General features: G+C 44.3%; 1 protein-coding gene across 2 annotated transcripts; it reads right to left on the bottom strand.

Moving 5' to 3' along the window:
- Positions 1 to 502: 502 nt before the first annotated feature.
- Positions 503 to 24,288, bottom strand: LOC121586488 (ATPase family AAA domain-containing protein 2-like). Of its 2 annotated transcripts, XM_045226382.1 has the most exons (28): positions 23,987 to 24,288; positions 23,611 to 23,705; positions 15,647 to 15,696; positions 15,324 to 15,423; positions 15,046 to 15,112; positions 14,288 to 14,342; positions 14,050 to 14,193; positions 12,429 to 12,546; positions 12,152 to 12,169; positions 11,919 to 12,011; positions 11,211 to 11,319; positions 10,945 to 11,060; positions 10,480 to 10,654; positions 10,141 to 10,229; positions 9,883 to 10,042; positions 9,634 to 9,724; positions 9,125 to 9,439; positions 8,781 to 8,898; positions 8,476 to 8,662; positions 8,038 to 8,223; positions 7,706 to 7,841; positions 7,396 to 7,592; positions 6,639 to 6,798; positions 6,191 to 6,313; positions 5,635 to 5,775; positions 2,478 to 2,602; positions 2,167 to 2,295; positions 503 to 590 (listed from the first exon to the last, which is right to left on the bottom strand). In XM_045226382.1, exons 1-28 carry the CDS (start codon positions 24,104 to 24,106, stop codon positions 558 to 560), a joined length of 3,450 nt encoding a protein of 1,149 aa, XP_045082317.1. In that variant the 5' UTR covers positions 24,107 to 24,288; the 3' UTR covers positions 503 to 557. The 2 variants fall into 2 exon arrangements, 1 of the variants encoding a protein (XP_045082317.1); XR_006661908.1 differs by lacking the exons at positions 503 to 590; positions 2,167 to 2,295 and adding an exon at positions 2,990 to 3,564 and having other exon boundaries at positions 2,512 to 2,602.
- Between the last annotated feature and the right edge of the window lie 739 nt (positions 24,289 to 25,027).

Here is a 25,027-nt window from a genome sequence, read left to right as displayed (position 1 = left end):
GCGTCATGACAAATGTTTTACGTCATTACGTCATCGTAAGGCGACTTCCTCCATGGAAAAAAATAAAAATCACCAGAGGAAGAGGCCCATTATATAAATAATATTTGAAAGAACTGACCCCTTCTCAATGATCCTAAAAGCCCATAATTTTGATGGGAAATGTTGGAAAAGAAGGATAAAATTGCCCAATAATAAAGAAATCAAAGCCATACAAAAGGATGTAAATACTTTAATAATATGGAAGTAAAGGTAGATTTAGCGATATAACGTAGATGCAGCAAGTAAACAGCATAGTGGGTCAATTTCCACAACAACTATGAGTGTTTTAGTGCGAGGCCAAACTTCTCAGCTGTTTTGGTCCCGTCGGTCCCACACTGACTTGCAAGTCTCAAATCAATTCTGACTCAAGTCTGTGCATCAAATACTGTAAATTATGGTAAACCAAATTTCAGACCAATGTAATGCATGATTAGGCCCATTATAATAGGTAAAAAAGAGAATCTTTAAATGCATCATATTTTATTACAATATGGAAAATAGGATAACATCAAGCGAAGTTAGGAAAAGTTGTCGATTTCTCTCTTCATTTCCTAAAATGAGGGAAAGGAAAATAAAATTAACAAAGTATAAATAACTTCACAGATCTTAATTGTAAAGGGTTTAAACACTGTTTCCCATGCTTGTTCAATGAACCATAAACAATTAATGAACATGCACCTGTGGAACGGTCGTTAAAGCACTAACAGCTTACAGACGGTAGGCAATTAAGGTCACAGTTATGAAAACTTAGGACACTAAAGAGGCCTTTCTACTGACTCTGAAAAACACCAAAAGAAAGATGCCCAGGGTCCCCGCTCATCTGCGTGAACGTGCCTTAGGCATGCTGCAAGGAGGCATGAGGACTGCAGATGTGGCCAGGGCAATAAATTGCAATGTCCGTACTGTGAGACGCCTAAGACAGAGCTACAGGGACACAGGACGGACAGCTGATCATCTTCGCAGTGGCAGACCACGTGTAACAACAACTGCACAGGATCGGTACATCCGAACATCACACCTACGGGACATGTAGAGGATGGCAACAACAACTGCCCGAGTTACACCAGGAACGCACAATCCCTCCATCAGTGCTCAGACTGTCCGCAATAGGCTGAGAGAGGCTGGACTGAGGGCTTGTAGGCCTGTGGTAAGGCAGGTCCTCACCAGACATCACCGGTAACAACGTCGCCTATGGGCACAAACCCACCGTCGCTGGCCCAGACTGGACTGGCAAAAAGTGCTCTTCACTGACGAGTCGCGGTTTTGTCTCACCAGGGGTGATGGTCGGATTCGCGTTTATCGAAGGAATGAGCGTTACACCGAGGCCTGTACTCTGGAGCGGGATCAATTTGGAGGTGGAGGGTCCGTCATGGTCTGGGGCAGTATTTCACAGCATCATCGGACTGAGCTTGTTGTCATTGCAGGCAATCTCAACGCTGTGTGTTACAGGGAAGAAATCCTCCTCCCTCATTTGGTACCCTTCCTGCATGCTCATCCTAACATGACCCTCCAGCATGACAATGCCACCAGCCATACTGCTCGTTCTGTGCGTGATTTCCTGCAAGACAGGAATGTCAGTGTTCTGCCATGGCCAGCAAAGAGCCCGGATCTCAATCCCATTGAGCACGTCTGGGACCTGTTGGATCGGAGGGTGAGGGCTAGGGCTATTCCCCCCCAGAAATGTCCGGGAACTTGCAGGTGCCTTGGTGGAAGAGTGGGGTAACATCTCACACCAAGAACTGGCAAATCTGGTGCAGTCCATGAGGAGGAGATGCACTGCAGTACTTAATGCAGCTGGTGGCCACACCAGATACTGACTGTTACTTTAGATTTTGACCCCCCCTTTGTTCAGGGACACATTATTCAATTTCTGTTAGTCACGTCTGTGGAACTTGTTCAGTTTGTCTCAGTTGTTGAATCTTGTTATGTTCATACAAATATTTACACATGTTAAGTTTGCTGAAAATAAACGCAGATGACAGTGTGAGGACGTTTCTTTTTTTGCTGAGTTTACATCAATTAACTAAGCACACATTTCAATGTAGGGAATGTTTTTGGTTTCCATACTCAATGTAGTGTATTTCCTACAACAAGTGACGTAAAATAGTCAAGTTATAAGCCACATACCTGTACGAGCTCGGTCTTATCAAAGTTTTTGCGGTATCTGTAGATGCTCTGACACAACAGCGCATAGAGCTTCTCCAGCTGATGCACCTCATAGCCCTCAGTCTTGGACACAACTCTTTTGAGCAATTCCTGGACAAGAAATTATACACAAATCAATGTATGAATATAGGGTGAATGGTTAAGTGTTTGGCTGTGACCATGATTATTTTCTCGGCCATATTTCTGGCCTACAACATTGTGGTTGTAGTTCTGGTACAACTACATTGTAAGAAGCATGGCCTGACCTTCTGAAAGACTGGTCAGGAGGGTACCTTGAGTTTCTCGTGGTCCACGACCAGCTGAGGGGTCTTCTGGGTCAGGATCTCCAGGGCCTTGTCCACATCGATCAACTGCTGCTGCTGTACCAGAGTCCTGGTGGCACGGGTCACACGCCTCTCTGTTGGAGGGAAACACAGGAAGCAATCAGGAGGGTGTGAGGGGGAGCTGATAAGCAAAAGTCCTTTTAATCAGTGCTGGCTGAACAGGCTATTGCTAATGCTAACTCAATGGGCAATTGGTGTTGACATGCACATCTCCTAACATGCAAATTAGGTTTCTACTCCATTACATTGGATCTTAAGCATTAAATAGTTGGGCATGGTTTCCTATTCTAGAACTTAGAGGTGTTACTTTGAAAAGCATGCGAACTAAGGCACAGAAGAAGACAAATACAAGCATTTGCACTATTAATGTCATTTGATGTCTACAACAAAGCCTTTTTGCATGCGTTTATTCACCCTCATGCTGTGGTGAACACATTTACAGTACAACCAAAGGCACTCACTTTTACAGAGTATTTAAATAAGTCAAGAGATGGATGTATCCCTTTAACTGATGCGTTGAGTTGAGTTGGATCTCCCCAACAGCTGGAGCCCCAGAGACCAAAGGTCAGTGAGACTGACTGAACTGTTCCCTTCGGCAAGAAGCAGTAGCTTGGTTTCTGCACGGGTCCTGGACCCTAATACAGACCTATGTCCCAGTCCTCCAACCTTTCAGGCTCTTTGGTCTTTGTGGGGTGTTTCTCCCCCTGATCTACCTCCTTTGTAGGGGTGTTGTTGGCTGGACTGTAACAAAGGCCTCTTCCACATCCTCAGCAGGCTTAGTGGTCTTCTCTGAGGTACACTCCATAGGGGAGTATTCACAGCCGTTCTCTAGAATAGTCTCCAAAGGCTTAGCTTGTTTCTCTTCACCCTCCTATGCGATCACTCTCATCCTCTTCTTCCTCCCCTGAGTTTGTGATCTCCTTGTTGGAAGAAAAGGAAGACGTAGGTTTCTTCTTATTCTTCTTTATGATGCCGGAGCTCCATTTGTTTTTGCGTCGTATTTTGGGCCGTTTCTTCTTACGGGCTAGAGTACAGGCTAGGAAAGTGGTTAAATAGAGAAGAGGAGGTCATTTAACATGATAGAGAAATGGACAGGCAGAAAGACAGACTTCTCTGTAACCATGAATATCATCTTCCTCTCCTCCCTGGCTCTCAATTTCTGCTCTTCCCTGTCATCATGGGTTTCTAACTTTCTGGTCTTGTCTTCTGACTGGTCCACTCAACTGGAATGAATCCTCCTCCTTTTCCTCCTCCTCTTCCTCTGGCTATACCTACTTCTGTTCATGTCCTGATCCTTGGCACGTCCACTTTCTTTCTATCACTCGCAACACATCTGGCTGGTATTAGTTTTCTGCCCTTAAACTTTGAAACACTACTACCACTTCTACTGATAATAACTGCTTATGTACTGCAAATCAAGCAGTAAAAAAACGAATACCTGAGTGCTGTCCCTTGGTAGTTGCCCAGTATCTACCATTCAGCGCCTTCAAAAAGTATTCACACCCCTTGACTTTTACCACATTTTGTCGTGTTACGGCCTGAATTTAAACTTGATTACAGTTAGATTTTTTTGTCACTGGCCTACACACACAATACCCCATAATGTCAACGTGGAATAATGTTTTTCAAATGTTTATAAATTAATAAAAAATGAAAAGCTGAAATGTCTTGAGTCAATAAGTATTCAACCCATTTGTTATGAGCCTAAATAAGTTCAGGAGTAAAGATTTGCTTAACAAGTCACATAATAAGTTGCATGGACTCACTCTGTGTGCAATAATAGTGTTTAACAATAGTGTTTAACATGATTTTTGATTGACTACCTCATTTCTGTACCCCACACATACATTTATCTGTAAGGTCCCCAATGCCTCACAAAGGGCACCTATTGGTAGATGGATTTTAAAAAAAATAAAGCAGACATTGAATATCCCTTCGAGCATGGTGAAGTTATTAATTACACTTTGGATGGTGTATCAATACACCCAGTCACTACAAAGATACAGGCGTCCTTCCTTACTCAGTTGCCGGAGAGGAAGGAAACCGCTTAGGGATTTCACCATGAGGTCAATGGTGACTTTAAAACAGTTACAGAGTTTAATGGCTGTGACAGGAGAAAACTGAGGATGGATCAACAACATTGTTGTTACCCCAAAATACTAACCTAATTGACAGAGTGAAAAGAAGGAAGCCTACACAGGATGAAAAATATTCCAAAACATGCAGGCACTAAAGTAATAATGTAAAAAATGTGGCAAAGCAATTCACTTTTGGTCCTGAATACAACGTGTTATGTTTGGGGCAAATATAATACAATACATTACTGAGTACCACTCTCCATATTTTCAAGCATAGGGGTGTCTGCATAATGTTATGGGTATGCTTGTAATCGTTAAGGACTGGGGAGTTTTTCAGGATAAAAAAAAGAAATGGAATGGAGCTAAGCACAGGCAAAATCCTAGAGGAAAACCTGGTTCAGTCTGCTTTCCACCGGACACTGGGAGATGAATTCTCCTTTCAGCAGGACAAAAGCCTAAAACACAAGGCCAAATCTACATTGGAGTTGCTTACCAAGAAGACAGTGAATGTTCCTGTGTGGCCGAGTTACATTTTTGACTTAAATCTACTTGAAAATCTATGGCAAGACCTGAAAATGGTTGTTTAGCAATGATCAACAACCAATTTGACAGAGCTTGAAGAATTTTGAAAAGAATAATGGGAAAATGTTGCACAATCCAGGTGTGGAAAGCTCTTCAAGAATTACCCAGAAAGACTCACAGCTGTAATCACTGCCAAAGGTGCTTCTACAAAGTATTGACTCGGGGGTGTGAATACTTATGTAAATGACGTATTGAAAATGAAATACAGAAATATATTTCTAAAAACATGTTTTCACTTTGTCATTATGGGGTATTGTGTGTAGATGGGTGAGATAAAAAAAAATATATTTAATCCATTTTGAATTCAGGCTGTAATACAACAAAATGTGGAATAAGTCAAATATGAATACGTTCTGAAGGCTCTGTAATTTCCACTGGATGTTCCTCTGCTCTGTAACAAAAAAACCTAAAAATAAACAGTTAAGGAGTAGAGTGGTGAGACTTACGTGCGGGCCGTGGGGTGTTGGCAGTGAACGGGGTACTAGCGTCTTTGCCAGTGTTACCGCATGGCCTCTTGGTTTCTGCAAACCCTTCCTCTCTGGGCAAGGTCTTGTAGTAGGAGGGGGCGAACTTTGATGACGTGCACCCTGTTAGCAGACATAAACATGTTATTCGCTTTATCAATGAAAACTAAGATGTTTTAAGGAAAATAAGAGAGGGTTCATCTCATCATTGGACAAATAGTAAAGAAGCTGACACTAGACACTGAAACTGATACAATAGCTAGCTAAACTCATCTGGAGAGTGGTCGGTCACACTATTTGAATAGTCCGGATTTTCCATCTGTAGATACTATCAACAAACTATCTGTTGATAAGCAACTTCTTGCTAAGATTACGGTTATGTTTAGAATAAGGGTTAGGGTTAGGAGATAGTTGAAATGTTACTGATAGTCTGTAGAGCATCTACAGACGGACTATCCAAATAAAGTGTTAACGAGAGGTCACTACTGTAGCTTTTAAATCCCAGCAATACGTCAACGTTATAAGCAGCAGCAGTTACCTCTCTTGTTGCGTGACTCTCTGATCTGCTCACAGATCCTGTTAAAGTCCTCGTCCAGTTCGTCGCGGATGATGGCGTGGGTCGTGTCCTTCAGGGCACAAGCCCGGTGACGAATCTGACGATCTGGAAAAACAAAGAGAGAGACATTGATGACAAAGGTACATAGGTAGGGGGCCTTGTCGTCCATGGGGCCCACTAACTGCAGCGGAACAATGAGAAGGGATCAAAATATCTTCAGAGATACCTAACAAAAATAATAATGTAGCATACTCTGTGGAGTAAGATAAGCCTGGTCCCAGATCTGTTTGTAATGTCTTGCCAACTCCTATGGTCATTGGCAAGACAGCGCAAACAGATCTGGAACCAGGCTAGAATTATATTACATGTCAGTTATAATAAAAGAATAACATCACTCAGTTTAATGAGATGGAGATGATTGAAGGTATACCAGATGGGTCACTGTCAGGGTTGTACTCCAGGGCGTTCTTCCAGATCAGGTCCACGTCGTTGACAAACTCCCTGACGGTCACGTACTTGTGGAGGTCGACCTTGGACAGTACAGTGGAGAGGTCCATGGGATGCCTGATCACCTTAATATAGTCAGGAACCTGGTGAGTGAAGAACACAAACAATTGATAAGATGGGGGACACAATACCACTCTGATAGGTTGTTTTGGATGAGAGCGTTGGTAAAGGAGAGAGGCTACATATCTGAGGTGACGAAAGTGCAGCCCTCCCAAGGGACCACAGCTCATTTAGAATGTATGTACTTGTATTCAGACTCGCTAGTTATGTATTGACTAAGTTTGGGTCAGTCAACATTTAGCTTACATTAGAGTAAAAGTAATCTAGACTATTTTTATTCATTTATTTTACCCTTATGTTACCAGGTAAGTTGACTGAGAACACATTCTCATTTAAAGCAACGACCTGGGGAATAGTTACGGGGGGCAATTGGAAGCTGGGGATGATTAGGTGGCCATGATGGTATGAGGGCCAGATTGAGAATTTAGCCAGTGCACCGGGGTTAACACCGCTACTCTTACGATAAGTGCCATGGGATCTTTAGTGACCACAGAGAGTCAGGACACCAACTTAACGTCCCATCTGAAAGAAGGCACCCTACACAGAGCAATGTCCCCTGGACTACAACACCCCATCTTTCCTTCCTTGTTCCTCTCTCTTTCTCTGTGTTTTCACCCTACCTCTTCGATGTCCACAGGCTTAGTAAAGGCCTTGAAGCGCTTGTCCTGGGAGAGGCGCTCGGTGACGTTGCGCAGGAACAACCTCAGCTCCCTGAGTGTGTCTTCCTCCTGTTCCTCCAAACGCAAACGCTCCCTCTCACTCATCTGCCTGGGGAGAGGAGGAGGGGCAAGGGGGAGCACCTCCATGGCATGCATCACTGAGGTGGGGGAGGAAGAGGGGGTAAAGGAGAAGGAGGGTAAAAATGGAGATGGGACACAAACAGCAATTATACCAAGTGATTATCAAAAGGTATAAATATCTTGTACTTACAGGCTTTCTTCTTGGAGGCGGGTGCCTTGGCAGCCTGGCTAAGGATGAGATTCTCAAAGAACTTCCTTCTCTCCTGCTGGGTGGGAATTTGGATACAGTGCACCTCTCCGTACTCCAACCGGAACAGAGTCTGGATCTGAGAGAGACAAATTGTGGAATAGTTACCTCAGTGACCATTTATGGTCTTCACTTCTACAAAGAGTATTAACTGAAGTGTAAAAAAAAAAAAGGATTACAAATCTACTCATGGGTTGAGTAGCCCAGAAAGGTGCACGTACCACTTCTCTTCAGTACTTGTAATGTATGGTGAGGGAGCCCCAGGTAAGACCTACCTCGTCGGCCAGGTCGTGGTGAGCCACGTTGCTGGTGGCCAGCAGCATGATGGGGGAGAAGGAGGGGATGTCCTGCAGCAGGCTGAGGAAGGTGGCCTTGAGGGCCAGGCCCACCGTGTCCCACCACTGCTGAATGTGGGGGATGTACAGGATGCTTGGGGAGGTCCGCTTGGCCTCGCAGAACACCTGGGGCAGGCAGGGCGAGAGGGGATGAGAGGTCATTGACAGTGTATCACTCACCAACCTAGCACTTAGGTCGGGATGTAAACTATTAGTACTGTACCAACATCTTGCTGCACTTGACTTAGTAATTATGTGCTTGATGGAGTTAGCCTTTCTACAATGAAGTCAACTCTGGGGCTATAGTTCTCTGCACCACAAATGAGAGGAGCATGTTAACATTTTACTTCTTAAGACTACATTCGGTCCAGCCTGTACCTGAGCACAGGCCTCCTCGGGGGAGGTGCAGCTGACTCCAAACAGCACGGCCATGTCCAGGGTGTAGACGGTGAACTTCTCCAGGGCGTGGAGCACGGCGGGGGCCAGGTGGGAGCTCTGACCCGCCCCGGGACGCCCAGCCAGCAGCAGCCTGGGCCGGTAGGTGGTGGGGTGGCAGGTCGCACTCCTGGAACAGAGGCGAGAGGTGAAGTGAATGGCGACTCAGGGATGTGATTATGAATGGAAACGGGGGTTTCTTTAAAGGGCAAAATGTATCTACATCTTATAGGTAGGCTATATCTTACCTGGCAAAATGGAGGAAGCTCCCTTTGGTGGTGGTCTGTTTGGTGATGGAATTATTGGACGAGGGGCCCTCATCCCCACTGTACAAGAGGTCATCCTCCAGAACGCTGGCTGTCAGATCTGACCAAAGGAAAAACTTGATTAAGAAATTGCATCAACTGAACTTAACCAATGATCCACTGTAATAGTGACCTAGCCTGGTCCAACATCTGTTTGTGCTGTATAGTCAACATTGGCATGACAATGACTACAGGAGTCGGCAAGACAGAACAAAATACATATGGGACCAGATAACAATGACTGTGACTTTGTTCTCAGACCAAACTGAACCGCGACCCAGACCCACCTGTGTCCCTCTTCCTCTTGAGGCCCTGTTCGGCGTGGGGGAAGAGCTTCTGCAGCGCGTCCAGCACGTTGGTGAGTGTGGGCCCCAGCAGGGGCGTGACCACGGGGGTCAGGGCCTTGGCAGGGGACGACACGGCCCTCTGGGAGGCTGGTACCATCTTCCTTATGGCGGCCACAAAGTCCCAGCTGTTGATGTTGATGGAGCCCACGTCCAGCAGGAGCTTCTGGGACGTGCCGTAGATCTGGGGGTAGCGACGGCGCAGCGCGCAGAGGGCCGCCTCGGCGCACACCGCCTTCATGTCGGCGCCGCAGTAACCTGGGGTGCAGAAAGGGAAGATGTTGCGGTTAATACATGGCATGTGTAGGATTGACTGTGGAACTGTGTTATATCGATAGATGTCTGAATATTATGAGACAACAAAATGACATAGTTCTTTTCGTTCTTACAATTATTGTACAATTTTGACTTGCCCAATGCTAGAGTTGATTTGGTATACATTAGTCACCTACCAACACATTTATCAGCCAACTCTTCCAGGAAAGGATCGGACGGTGTAGGATTCCACTGTCTGGTGTGAATCGTTAGGATATCTTTCCGGGACTGAAGTTGGAGAAAGAAATTAAAAGTAAAGTACACGAATGAAACGTAACTGCATGTAGGTCTCTGATTTCAGTGGAAGATTTGGATGAACATTTGAGTTATGCATGCACACATATCAACTCAAGTGAGGATTCCCCCCCACAGGTGATTAGTCTTACCTCGCGATCAGGGAGGCCAAAGAGGAACTCCCTGTCGAAGCGTCCGGGGCGTCTAAGGGCGGGGTCGATGGAGTCCAGTCGGTTGGTAGCTCCAATCACCACCACCTCTCCTCGGCTATCCAGGCCATCCATCAGGGCCAGCAGGGTGGACACGATGGAACTGCAGGAAGGAACCACAAGTGGGGAGTACACAATCAAGGGTATGTCTCTGTAAGCAGTGACTTCACTGGTGTGAAATGAGTGGCTGAAATGTCTCACCTGTGTATCTGGTCTTGGCGACTGGAGCGAACCGGAGCCAACCCATCAATTTCATCAAAGAAGATAATGGCTGGCCGCATCTGGTAGGCCTGTGGGTACAAATAATGAGTCTTGCGGTCAGTGCAAGTACGTCCCTATATAATAGGCATTACCCTCAAACACTGTATAGCCAGCCACGCTTACATTTCCCTATGCAGAGTTACAATAAGAGACCAACAGTGACTTGAGCAGGAAATTCTGATAGATAGGCAAATACTAGACTCAATGGTCTCACAAAGACTGAATGCACCAGTGATAATTATATGAATCCAGTGTGTTGTATGAGGAAATGTACTGTACCTGGTCAAAGAGCAGCCTTAGCTGGCGTTCCGACTCGCCCACCCACTTGCTCAAGCAGTCGGCCCCCTTCCTCATGAAGAAGGCCACCTTCCTCTCCCCCTGGCTGCACTCGTTGGCCAGCGCTCTGGCCACCAGGGTCTTCCCCGTACCCGGGGGTCCATAGAACAGGCAGCCCCTGCAATAGACAACAGGGACTGTCTTAGAATGTATCCTTGCAAAGGACACAACTGATCCAAGAGCTAATTAAATGAGTGGATGGAGCTGTGATTAGGGTTGGGGGTGGGGCTTTAATCCATTGACAGGATCCATTCTTGTTGCTCACCCAAGTAAGTTCCTCATCCTGTCATACACTATTTCCTATGTCATTATGGTAAGCTATCCAAGACAATGTAAATCAATAGTCAAATCAACTGTTAGTTACCCAACAAAGAATGTTAGCTTTTCAACCTTAAAACAAGTGCTCACCTTGGGGGCTGGATCTTGAACTTGTCAAACACCTCTGGGTAGAGCAGAGGGAAGACGACCATCTCCTTCAGGGCGGAGATGTGGCTTGTCAGACCGCCGACGCTGTCAAAGCGTACCTTGAGGGAAGAGAGGTGGTTGGAACATTACACAGAAGACGCAGGCAGATCATTTAAAGACCATAGCATGTAGGCAAACCAACTTTGACATTAAAATAGCTTAAAATCATTTCACATTTCAATTCAGCTGACTGTGATGTTAGAACTTACCGACTGGTCAATCGCCATGGGGTCGACATCCGCGAGGCTCGCACCGATTTTCATTCTGTCCTTAAGGATTCCCAAAATGTCCTCTTTGCGCAAATTCAGAGGCAGACACCTGAGAGGGATCCCAAAATGAAAGAGATTGCAGTTTTGTCAAGTTTATTCTGAGCAAAAGCTCAAAACCACACCGGATTCCACTGGTGTAAAATATTAGATTGAGATTTTGTTTCAAAATTCAAATATTTATATTCTGTTCCTTGTGTTAGTCTCATATAGAGAAACTCATGAGCTAGATCATGTGTTCACTCCAAAGGTCTGGCTCCCAATTAAGCTCACCAAGGAGATATTACCAGAATAACCAAGATGGAACCATCGTCTATTATTACATCATCGACGACCACCACTCATGTTGTCATAGACACAGTTCAAAAACATTCAAGAGTGGGAATCATTGGTCTGCTCACCCAGGCCTTTTTTTTCTAGCATGTTCATTATCCTTTAAATATGATTGAATCATGTCCAAGATAATTTGTGATGGCAAATAACAGATGATCAGTAGACAAATAACAAATGATGTAATAAAACATTGTTTCATCTTTTCTGTAGTATCATTTTCTAGGGGAGATTTCATCTGTGAACTAAATTAATCATTTTATCATTATAGGGACAAGTAAAACTGTTGAAGTGTATCAAATTGATGACATGTTAACTGACCTGTTCTTGGCTTCTTGCTCTGCATCTTCCTCATCAGAGGAGTCGTCCTCATCAGAGGAGCTGGCTTCTCGGGTGTGCCAAGCATGCCTTCTCCTGTGGGTCAAACCAAACCGTAAGGAGACTGAGAAAGGACAAACTTCTTCACTACTTTACCATGCTCCTCTCTTCCCAAGTTGTCAGTCCCCAATAGCAAATGTGAGACCTAAGTTGTTTAAATTGTGCCAAAGACTCACCTGCCTATGGATCCAATCCTATTGTTTGAAACAGTGAAACAAGAAAAGAGGAGAAAAACATTAAACATCTCATTGAAAAGTAATCTATATTTACAACACAACAACTATAACCATTTACAAGGACCCAACACATGAAACACAGCATTATTGGACCCTACAATTTATTTTTGTCACAATAAAACCAATGTTCTATACATATGCACTAAGACTATTGGTAAAGTGCCAATGTCTGTACTGTGAAGTACAGTACTGTGGGAGGGTGAGCAACCGTGCAGACCTGCCACTCCTTCGGCTGGTGGTGTGGGCACTCCTGGGCACTGAGGCACTGATGCGGTAGCTCCCTCTAATGGAAGATGCCTGACGGTCGAAAAACATGGGCGGCTGTTTCCTTGATCCTACAGATGAAACAGTGAGAGGAGTAACATCAAGGTAAGCACTGATCTCAGCCCATAATCAAGCATTTCAGAGTAGGAGTGTTGATCTAGGCTCAGTTTTGCTTTTTAGATCAGAATATTGTTTGTGGAGGTATGCTCTGATGAAGGTCGACTGACCGAAAGCTTAGCTATCATTAAAATACCTTTGTATCTGACTTAAAGTGTGCAGAGACTTTTTCCTGTTTTTCCAGTTGTCTCCAGCACCTTCAGTTATTGGTTTTGGGTGTGCGGTAGACTCTTCTTATTATAGACTAGATCATAATGAATAACATGGACAGGGGGACCGCATCCCAATCAGCACTGCTAGGTCGTTCCACCAAATGAGGGACCTTTGATATTTTAAGCAGAAATCATGCGCTAATATTGCATTTTAAAAGCCTGTTATATTAAATTAAAGTGCCATTTAATATAGACCACATGGAGAATTTAATTAATCTAATTTCTTTATATAAATGAAGACTTGCTAAAGTGCACAAATGTAGCATGTCCCTCTGTGACTTCTAGGAAGATTTTAACCAACTTAACCCCAAAATGTTTTCACCATCATTGGAAAGCCCTAGTTATTTTGTTGCTTTGACAAAGTCATTTCTGAAGATTATTATTTATTTCATGTGATTCATTTACATTTGTTCCTCATTTTACTGAACTCTCATTTTAATATGGTGAAACTATTCCTTTTTAAATATTTTGTTTTTCAAAAGAAACATTTAACATCTAATAGTCAAATCATAGTGTAAAAGCAGGTGAGCTAGTTCTACTCTTTTTGACAATTGTCTGGTGTTTTGTGGTGGAAAACAGAGCGGGTCAAGCATACCGCGTCAACCCTGTTACCCATAGATAGACAGGCTAGAAACGTTTTAACAACTTTTTGTGAAGCTTGCATTCAATTGCCATTCGCTGTTGCACACAACACGTGGTCCTCTGTAGCTCAATTGGTAGAGCATGGCACTTGTAACGCCAGGGTAGTGGGTTCGATCCCCGGGACCACCCATCCGTAAAAATGTATGCACACATGTCGCAAGTCGCTTTGGATAAAAGCGTCTGCTAAATGGCATATTATTATTAACACGCTTCCATTCCCGCTGTCACAAGGGGTTTTATGGCTGATTTAAGAAAAAATCGTCTACCCTGTTACAGTCAACCCTGCTACTTTATTTAGACATTAATAGGCACTTACTACAGTTTTTTTTTATTTAACCTCTTGAAATGGGCAAACTTGTTTATGAAGTTGAACTTGCGCTTTTTACGACAGAATGTAAAAATGTGATGAAATCAAACATTTTTTATTTTATTTTTACAAAGTTACACTTCTCGAAAGGCACCGAATTGGCGGAACGACCCAGCTACGTTCATTAATTGAGATGATTAACTAAGTAAGTTATGGAAAACATTTCTCAGAAGACTCTAGTTCAGTGAAGAGTAATAAGTTGGGATGTGCTTTTTACGGGACCAAAAAGGACCAACCATCCAGGGGGGCCTGGTAGCGAACCACTGCTTTTTTCTGTCGAGGTTCATAGGGCTTGCTGTTGTCCTCATCGTCGTATTCATCGTCCTCATCTTCGTCGTCCTCATCATCGTCAACCTCCTCTCCATCATCATCAGAGTACTCTGGAAATAGGTATTGGACCAAAAGTTCATGAATTAATGTTTAGAGAGTTATGGTCAAACACTGTAACTGACTTACACTACAATAGAAACAGACCTTTTACGGTTGGACGATCAGTAGTCTTCTTTCGCTGGGCTTTAGAATAGATCCGCTACATAAAAAAAAAGAAGAACTTAATAGATATGGTATAGCTATTTCATTTTTTCAGTGGCCTGTATGACACAATGGTACATATTTCAGTGAGACTTATTGGTCTCAAAAGGGATTATTGGTTATTATTGATTTTCATGCACTACTCTTATTTCCCATATCTCAAGGTTCTAAACCAGGGATAATTGTGTGAAATTCTAATTAAATGCATTACTACTCCTTCTTCTTCAAATATGGTGGACACTGATAAACCCTTTATAAGTCAGCTGCTGGTGAATGAAGCAACAATATGACAACAGTGTGATTACTTTCCCAAAACCACAACAAAGAGGGCTGCAGAGAGAGAGAGAGAGAGAGAGAGAGAGAGAGAGAGAGAGAGAGCGAGAGAGCGGTGGACCACAGATGGGTGCAACACTCTTACAATGGCCTGATAAGAGATTGTGTGCGGTAGCAGAAGATTTAGAACCTTGAAAAAGTGGCCAGTTATTATGTACACATTTCTACAGTGCAACAAGCCCTTGTGTTTAAGTAGAGTTAGTGTGAGTCTTCAATGTCAATCTCTAATGGGGACCCTGTCAATGAATGGTTTCTTATTGTTTGCAAATTATACAGCATAAATATATAGCCCTGTACTGTATTTCATCCCTGCCTTTGTGGATGGCTGAATGACAAAATTATATTTCACAGGATGGAAAAAGCCTCACTGCTTGTTTTGAGCGGCGGCGCATCTTCTTCATGTCATCCATCTTGTGGAGGACTGCCTCAGCAGTGCTATGGAGAAAAACAAGTGACAATATAAAAACTTCTGAAGGTATCCTTCTTTAGCATGATTTCATGGAGGTTTTGGGTCCCAATGCAATAAGTATGAATTGTGTACTTCTCATTTTTGGGGAAAAGCAGAGGAATTTGTAATATGCCTATAATAGTCCCCATTGGGAAGGGGGGTTGGGGGGAATCAGGGTTTTGTGGTGATGCTCCTTACTTAGTGATGAGGCAGTCGTAGATCATGGTCTGTTGGTATCTGGTGGTTCTGGTGCTGCGTCTCACAACCCCCTGGGATCCTCCTGGTCTAGGGGACCCCTCTGGAACAGGTATTCAAAACACAATTCATAACTTATTCACAAATCCATGTAGGTGAATGAAAATGATTGTTTAAAAGGAGTAACTTGTGCGACATCCTCTTAAAAGTGTTTTGTAGTTGGGTGTGTTTTTTATGACATGCATTTTTAAATAGATGAATTGTTATGTTCTAGGAAAGACCTAGATCGTGTTTGCATCATAATGTGAAACATGCTTTAAGCTCACCAGTTTGGTCATCTTCACTGGCCCCATTGACCTGAAACCTGGGCGATTTCCTGTGAAGGAATCAAAAATTACATTAAAATGTCAGAAGAATACTTGATGGTATCGGAGTCAAAGTGCTCAGTAGGACTAGCCTGGGTACCAGTCTGTTTAGCTAACATTCCACTCCTTATACTCCGGCAATGACACGGAGTAGGCCTACAAGGAGTGGAAAGTCAGCTAAACAGACTCTGGTACCCAAGCTAATGTAGGACTGCCAACAAAGACGCATCTTGACTTTATATCTGGCTTATGGACAGCAACATTAGCCTACCATACACCAGAATGTATGTATGTATGTATGTATGTACAGTGAGGGGAAAAAAGTATTTGATCTCATTTTACATTTACGTCATTTAGCAGTCGATCTTATCCAGAGCGACTTACAAATTGGTGCATTCACCTTATGATAGCCAGTGGGACAACCACTTTACAATATACACTGCTCAAAAAAATTAAGGGAACACTAAAATAACACATCCTAGATCTGAATGAATGAAATAATCTTATTAAATACTTTTTTCTTTACATAGTTGAATGTGCAGACAACAAAATCACACAAAAATTATCAATGGAAATCAAATGTATCAACCCAGGGAGGTCTGGATTTGGAGTCACACTCAATATTAAAATGGAAAACCACACTACAGGCTGATCCAACTTTGATGTAATGTCCTTAAAACAAGTCAAAATGAGGCTCAGTAGTGTGTGTGGCCTCCACGTGCCTGTATGACCTCCCTACAACGCCTGGGCATGCTCCTGATGAGGTGGCGGATGGTCTCCTGAGGGATCTCCTCCCAGACCTGGACTAAAGCATCCGCCAACTCCTGGACAGTCTGTGGTGCAACGTGGCGTTGGTGGATGGAGCGAGATATGATGTCCCAGATGTGCTCAATTGGATTCAGGTCTGGGGAACGGGCGGGCCAGTCCATAGCATCAATGCCTTCCTCTTGCAGGAACTGCTGACACACTCCAGCCACATGAGGTCTAGCATTGTCTTGCATTAGGAGGAACCCAGGGCCAACCGCACCAGCATATGGTCTCACAAGGGGTCTGAGGATCTCATCTCGGTACCTAATGGCAGTCAGGCTACCTCTGGCGAGCACATGGAGGGCTGTGCGGCCCCCCAAAGAAATGCCACCCCACACCATGACTGACCCACCGCCAAACCGGTCATGCTGGAGGATGTTGCAAACAGCAGAACGTTCTCCACGGCGTCTCCAGACTCTGTCACGTCTGTCACATGTGCTCAGTGTGAACCTGCTTTCATCTGTGAAGAGCACAAGGCGCCAGTGGCAAATTTGCCAATCTTGGTGTTCTCTGGCAAATGCCAAACGTCCTGCCACCCTCATGGAGTCTGTTTCTGACCGTTTGAGCAGACACATGCACATTTGTGGCCTGCTGGAGGTCATTTTGCAGGGCTCTGGCAGTGCTCCTCCTGCTCCTCCTTGCACAAAGGCGGAGGTAGCGGTCCTGCTGCTGGGTTGTTGCCCTCCTACGGCCTCCTCCACGTCTCCTGATGTACTGGCCTGTCTCCTGGTAGCGCCTCCATGCTCTGGACACTACGCTGACAGACACAGCAAACCTTCTTGCCACAGCTCGCATTGATGTGCCATCCTGGATGAGCTGCACTACCTGAGCCACTTGTGTGGGTTGTAGACTCCGTCTCATGCTACCACTAGAGTGAAAGCACCGGCAGCATTCAAAAGTGACCAAAACGTCAGCCAGGAAGCATAGGAACTGAGAAGTGGTCTGTGGTCACCACCTGCAAAACCAGTCCTTTATTGGGGGTGTCTTGCTAATTGCCTATAATTTCCACCTGTTGTCTATTCCATTTGCACAACAGCATGTGAAATGTATTGTCAAATCAGTGTTGCTTCCTAAGTGGACAGTTTGATTTCACAGAAGTGTGATTGACTTGGAGTTACATTGTGTTGTTTAAGTGTTCCCTTTATTTTTTTGAGCAGTGTATATATAGGGGGGTTGGGGGGAGGGGGAGGGTAGAAGGATTACTTTCATCCTATCCCAGGTATTCCTTAAAGACGTGGGGTTTCAAGTGTCTCCGGAAGGTGGTGAGTGACTCCGCTGTCCTGGCGAACAGTTTTGACTGGAATGAGCGGGAACTGTGCTTCCGCAGAGGTAGGGGGGCCAGCAGGCCAGAGGTGGATGAACGCAATGCCCTCGTTTGGGTGTAGGGACTGATCAGAGCCTGAAGGTACGGAGGTGCCGTTCCCCTCACAGCTCCGTAGGCAAGCACCATGGTCTTGTAGCAGATGCAGGCTTCAACTGGAAGCCAGCGGAGTGTGCGGAGGAGCGGGGTGACGTGAGACAACTTGGGAAGGTTGAACACCAGACGGGCTGCAGCGTTCTGGATGAGTTGTAGGGGGTTTAATGGCACAGGCAGGGAGCCCAGCCAACAGTGAGTTGCTGTAATCCAGACGGGAGATGACAAGTGCCTGGATTAGGACCTGTGCCGCTTCCTGTGTAAGGTAGGGTCGTACTCTGCGAATGTTGTAGAGCATGAACCTACAGGATCGGGTCACCACTTTCATGTTAGCGGAGAACGAAAGGATGTTGTCCAGGGTCACGCCAAGGTTCTTTGCACTCTGGGAGGAGGACACAACAGAGTTGTCAACCGTGATGGCGAGATCATGGAGCGGGCAGTCCTGCCCCGGGAGGAAGAGCAGCTCCGTCTTGCCGAGGTTCAGCTTGAGGTGGTGATCTCCTGCTGATTTTGTACGTTTGCCCACTGACAAAGAAATGATCAGTCTAATTTTAATGGTAGGTTTATTTGAACAGTGAGAGACAGAAAAACAACAAAACAATCCAGAAAAACGCATGTCAAAAATGTTATGAATTGATTTGCATTTTAATGAGGGAAATAAGTATTTGACCCCTCTGCAAAACATGACTTAGTACTTGGTGGCAAAACCCTTGTTGGCGATCACAGAGGTCAGACGGTTCTTGTAGTTGGCCACCAGGTTTGCACACATCTCAGGAGGGATTTTGTCCCACTCCTCTTTGCAGATCTTCTCCAAGTCATTAAGGTTTCAAGGCTTACGTTTGGCAACTCTAACCTTCAGCTCCCTCCACAGATTTTCTATGGGATTAAGGTCTGGAGACTGGCTAGGCCACTCCAGGACTTTAAATGTGCTTCGTCTTGAGCCACTCCTTTGTTGCGTTGGCCGTGTGTTCTGGGTCATTGTCATGCTGGAATACCCATCCACTACCCATTTTCAATGCCCTGGCTGAGGGAAGGAGGTTCTCACCCAAGATTTGACGGTACATGGCCCCGTCCATCATCCCTTTGATGCGGTTGTCCTGTCCCCTTAGCAGAAAAACACCCCCAAAGCATAATGTTTTCACCTCCATGTTTGACGGTGGGGATGGTGTTCTTGGGGTCATAGGCAGCATTCCTCATCCTCCAAACACGGCGAGTTGAGTTGATGCCAAAGAGCTCCATTTTGGTCTCATCTGACCACAACACTTTCACCCAGTTCTCCTCTGAATCATTCAGATGTTCATTGGCAAACTTCAGACGGCCCTGTATATGTGCTTTCTTGAGCAGGGGGACCTTGCGGGCGCTGCAGGATTTCAGTCCTTCACGGCGTAGTGTGTTACCAATTGTTTTCTTGGTGACTATGGTCCCAGCTGCCTTGAGATCATTGACAAGATCCTCCCGTGTAGTTCGGGCTGATTCCTCACTGTTCTCATGATCATTGCAACTCCACGAGGTGAGATCTTGCATGGAGCCCCAGGCCGAGGGAGATTGACAGTTATTTTGTGTTTCTTCCATTTGCGAATAATCGCACCAACTGTTGTCACCTTCTCACCAAGCTGCTTGGCGATGGTCTTGTAGCCCATTCCAGCCTTGTGTAGGTCTACAATCTTGTCCCTGACATCCTTGGAGAGCTCTTTGGTCTTGGCCATGGTGGAGAGTTTGGAATCTGATTGATTGATTGCTTCTGTGGACAGGTGTCTTTTATACAGGTAACAAACTGAGATTAGGATCACTCCCTTCAAGAGTGTGCTCCTAATCTCAGCTCGTTACCTGTATAAAAGACACCTGGGAGCCAGAAATCTTTCTGATTGAAAGGGGGTCAAATACTTATTTCCCTCATTAAAATGCAAAACAATTTATAACATTTTTTACATGCGTTTTTCTGGATTTTTTTGTTGTTATTCTGTCTCTCACTGTTCAAATAAACCTACCATTAAAATTATAGACTGATCATTTCTTGTCATTGGGCAAACGTACAAAATCAGCAGGGGATCAAATACTTTTTTCCCTGTACAGTTGAAGTCAGAAGTTTACATACACTTAGGTTGGAGTCATTAAAACTTGTTTTTCAACCACTCCACAAATGTCTTGTTAACAAACTATAGTTTTGGCAAGTCGGTTAGGACATCTGCTTTGATTTCTTTGGATTTTCCCATGATGTCAAGCAAAGAGGCACTGAGTTTGAAGGTAGGCCTTGAAATACATCCACAGGTACACCTCCAATTGACTCAAATGATGTCAATTACCCTATCAGAAGCTTCTAACGCCATGACATCATTTTCTGGAATTTTCCAAGCTGTTTAAAGGCACAGTCAACTTAGTGTATGTAAACGTTTGACCCACTGGAATTGTGATACAGTGAAATAATCTGTCTGTAAACAATTGTTGGAAAAATTACTTGTGTCATGCACAAAGTAGATGTCCTAGCCGACTTGACAAAACTATAGTTTGTTAACAAGAAAGTGGAGTGGTTGAAAAACAAGTTTTATGACTCCAACCTAAGTGTATGTAAACTTCCGACTTCAACTGTATGTATGTACAGTGGGGAGAACAAGTATTTGATACACTGCCGATTTTGCAGGTTTTCCTACTTACAAAGCATGTAGAGGTCTGTAATTTTTATCATAGGTACACTTCAACTGTGAGAGACGGAATCTAAAACCAAAATCCAGCAAATCACATTGTATGATTTTTAAGTAATTAATTTGCATTTTATTGCATGACATAAGTATTTGATACATCAGAAAAGCAGAACTTAATATTTGGTACAGAAACCTTTGTTTGCAATTACAGAGATCATACGTTTCCTGTAGGTCTTGACCAGGTTTGCACACACTGCAGCAGGGATTTTGGCCCACTCCTCCATACAGACCTTCTCCAGATCCTTCAGGTTTCGGGGCTGTCGCTGGGCAATACGGACTGTCAGCTCCCTCCAAAGATTTTCTATTGGGTTCAGGTCTGGAGACTGGCTAGGCCACTCCAGGACATTGAGATGCTTATTATGGAGCCACTCCTTAGTTGCCCTGGCTGTGTGTTTCAGGTCGTTGTCATGCTGGAAGACCCAGCCACGACCCATCTTCAATGCTCTTACTGAGGGAAGGAGGTTGTTGGCCAAGATCTCATGATACATGGCCCCATCCATCCTCCCCTCAATACGTTGCAGTCGTCCTGTCCCCTTTACAGAAAAGCATCCCCAAAGAATAATGTTTCCACCTCCATGCTTCATGGTTGGGATGGTGTTCTTGGGGTTGTACTCATCCTTCTTCTTCCTCCAAACACGGCGAGTGGAGTTTAGACCAAAAAGCTCTATATTTGTCTCATCAGACCACATGACCTTCTCCCATTCCTCCTCTGGATCATCCAGATGGTCATTGGCAAACTTCAGACGGGCCTGGACATGCGCTGGCTTGAGCAGGGGGACCTTGCGTGCGCTGCAGGATTTTAATCCATGACGGCGTAGTGTGTTACTAATGGTTTTCTTTGAGACTGTGGTCCCAGCTCTCTTCAGGTCATTGACCAGGTCCTGCCGTGTAGTTCTGGGCTGATCCCTCACCTTCCTCATGATCATTGATGCCCCACGAGGTGAGATCTTACATGGATCCCCAGACCGAGGGTGATTGACCGTCATCTTGAACTTCTTCCATTTTCTAATAATTGCGCCAACAGTTGTTGCCTTCTCACCAAGCTGCTTGCCTATTGTCCTGTAGCTCATCCCAGCCTTTTGCAGGTCTACAATTGTATCCCTGATGTCCTTACACAGCTCTCTGGTCTTGGCCATTGTGGAGAGGTTGGAGTCTGTTTGATTGAGTGTGTGGACAGGTGTCTTTTATACAGGTAACGAGTTCAAACAGGTGCAGTTAATACAGGTAATGAGTGGAGAACAGGAGGGCTTCTTAAAGAAAAACTAACAGGTCTGTGAGAGCCGGAATTCTTACTGGTTGGTAGGTGATCAAATACTTATGTCATACAATAAAATGCAAATTAATTACTTAAAAATCATACAATGTGATTTTCTGGATTTCTGTTTTAGATTCCGTCTCTCACAGTTGAAGTGTACCTATGATAACAATTACAGACCTCTACATGCTTTGTAAGTAGGAAAACCTGCAAAATCGGCAGTGTATCAAATACTTGTTCTCCCCACTGTATGTATATATTTATAACAAGAATATAAAAACACAACATGCAACAACGTCAAAGATTTTACAGAGTTACAGTACATATGGAAATCAGTCAATTGAAATAAATCCATTAGGCCCTAATCTAGGGATTTCACGACTCTGAATACAGATACCTTACAAAAAAGGAGTGACCTTCATTTGCCTCATGCAGCGCGACACATTTTCTTCTCAAAGAATTGATCAAGCTGTTGATTGTGGCCTGTGGAATGTTGTCTCACTCCTCTTCAATGGCTGTCGCGAAGTTGCTGGATATTGGCAGGGAACTGGAACACGCTGTCGTACACGTCAATCCAGAGCATCCCAAACATGCTCAATTAGTGACATGTCTGACGAGTATGCAGGCCATGGAAGAATTGGGACATTTTCAGCTTCCAGGAATTGTGTACAGATCCTTGCGACATGGGGCTGTGCATTATCATGCTGAAACATGAGGTGATGTCAGCGGATGAAAGGCACGACAATGGGCCTCAGGATCTCGTCAAGGTATCTCTGTGCATTCAAATTGCCATCGATAAAATGCAATTGTGTTTGTTATCCGTAGCTTATGCCTGCCCATACCATAACCCCACCGTCACCATGGGGCACTCTATTCACAACGTTGACATCAGCAAACCGCTCGCCCACACAACGCCATACATAATGTCTGTAATCTGCCCGGTACAGTTGAAACCGGGATTCATCTGTGAAGAGCACACTTCTCCAGCTTCCCAGTGGCCATCGAAGGTGAGCATTTGCCCACTGAAGTTGGTTACGGCGCCAAACTGCAGTCAGGTCAAGACCCTGGTGAGGACGACAAGCATGCAGATTAGCTTTTCTGAGACAGTTTCTGACTGTTTGTGGAGATATTATTCGGTTATGCAAACCCACAGTTTCATCAGCTGTCTGAGTGGCTGGTCTCAGACCATCCCGCAGGTGAAGAAGCCGGATGTGGAGATCCTGGGCTGGCGTGGTTACACATGGTCTGCAGTTGTTAGGCGGGTTGGACGTATTGCCAAATTCTCTAAAACGATGTTGGAGGCAGCTTATGGTAGAGAAATGAACATTCAAATCTCTGGCAAAAGATCTGGTGGCCATTCCTGCAGTTAGCATGCCAATTGAACGCTCCCTCAACTTGAGACATCTGTGGCATTGTGTTGTGTGACAAAACTGCACATTTTAGAGTGGCCTTTTATTGTCCCCAGCACAAGGTGCACCTGTGTAATGACCATGATGTTTAATCAGCTTCTTGATATACCACACCTGTCAGGTGGATCGATTATCTTGGCAAAAGAGAAATGCTCACTAACAGGGATGTAAACAAATTTGTGCACACAATTTGAGAGAGATAAGCTTTTTGTGCTTATGGAACATTTCTGTGATCTTTTATTTCAGCTCATGAAACATGGGACCAACACTTTACATGTTGCGTTTATGTTTTGTTCAGTATATATATCCCTAATATTTAACTCATGAGAACTCTGACTTGCCTTGTTATCTTTCTGACAGGTCTCCCATTCTCTGGTGTTTGTCCATTTAGCTCTTCCAAGAGGATAATATGCCGATCCTTCTCACCAACATATCCCTGAGAAAGAGAACAGCAGAACTCAAATAAAAAAATGTATTGGTCAACATTGAAGCATTGACAAATCAATTTGTCTTCCATCTGTTGAATATAAGTGATTTGTTTTGACAAAGTTAAGAAATGTACAGCAATTATCTGCATAGCTAACTTATAAAGTTTTTTTTATTTTTTATCGGTGACATTTTTTGCAGATTTTGCAAACAGCAGAGGTGACCGACATTGTTTTCAAACGAGGACACTGTAGAAAGTTTTTTTTTTTTACTCACAACTGTTCAACTCACTTTAGTCAAGCGTGCGGACTTTCTCGGTGAAGTCTGCGGGGATTGAGAGTCGTCGTCTGGTTGTGAAGACTGTTGGTGTGTTGATTGGACTGCGTCCGAAATTCTACGTATTATCACCATCGTGTTGAATTAAGTGCGCGTTTAAGGAGATTACTAGCTAGCTAATACTACGGTCAATACTCCTAGCAAACCTGAGCTGTCAAAACTACTTGTGTATAATTTCAAAACACAGCATTCTGGCGCCACCTACGTCACAGGTCATATGCTGGCTGCGTTCGTTTTACATCACCCGGGGCGGAAAGTTTATTTTATTAGGATCCCCATTACCTACCGCACATGCAGCAGCTACTCTTCCTGGTGTCCCCATAAAACGTACAAATACATGACAAAGTACGGAACAAGGACATACAAAACATTTAATAAAAAAAAATATATATATATATATATAAAAAAGGATGACATGTAGGTCCCACGTGACTCAATTGTTAGAGCACGGCACTTGCAACGCCAGGGTTGTTGGTTCGATTCCCACAGGGGAAAGAAAAAGTATGAGGGGGGAAAAAGTATGAAATGTATGTACTTACTACTGTATGGCACTCTAAATAAGAGCGTCTGCTAAATGACTAAAATGTGGAGTGGGGAAAACGACATGGGATCAATTATTCATCAGGGGTGTATTCATTCTGTTGTCTGGACCTATGGCAGTCTCTATGGGGGTGCCACAGGGTTCAATTCTTCATCAGGGGTGTATTCATTCTGTTGTCTGGACCTATGGCAGTCTCTATGGGGGTGCCACAGGGTTCAATTCTTGGGCCGACTCTTTTCTCTGTGTATATCAATGACGTCGCTCTTGCTGCTGGTGACTCTCAGATCCACCTCTACGCAGACGACACCATTTTGTATACATCTGGCCCTTCATTGGACACTGTGTTAACAAACCTCCAAACGAGCTTCAATTCCATACAACACTCCTTCAGTAGCCTACAACTGCTCTTAAACACTAGTAAAACTAAATGCATGCTCTTCAACCGAACGCTGCTT

This window comes from Coregonus clupeaformis, chromosome 17 (assembly GCF_020615455.1).
Source record: "Coregonus clupeaformis isolate EN_2021a chromosome 17, ASM2061545v1, whole genome shotgun sequence".
Classification (NCBI taxonomy): domain Eukaryota; kingdom Metazoa; phylum Chordata; class Actinopteri; order Salmoniformes; family Salmonidae; genus Coregonus; species Coregonus clupeaformis.
This window is presented reverse-complemented; position numbering and strand designations above follow the sequence as displayed.

Bases quoted from the DNA above. Each gene is read 5' to 3' on its own strand.
- LOC121586488 (XM_045226382.1), bottom strand. From the start codon at position 24,106: ATGGTGATAATACGTAGAATTTCGGACGCAGTCCAATCAACACACCAA. The intron at 15,697-23,610 runs GCAAGTCAGAGT...ATTCCTTCACAG, and splicing joins CCTGTCAGAAAGATAACAAG to GAAATCGCCCAGGTTTCAGG. The intron at 12,547-14,049 runs GTTGGTCCTTTT...TTTCATCTGTAG, and splicing joins CTACCAGGCCCCCCTGGATG to GATCAAGGAAACAGCCGCCC.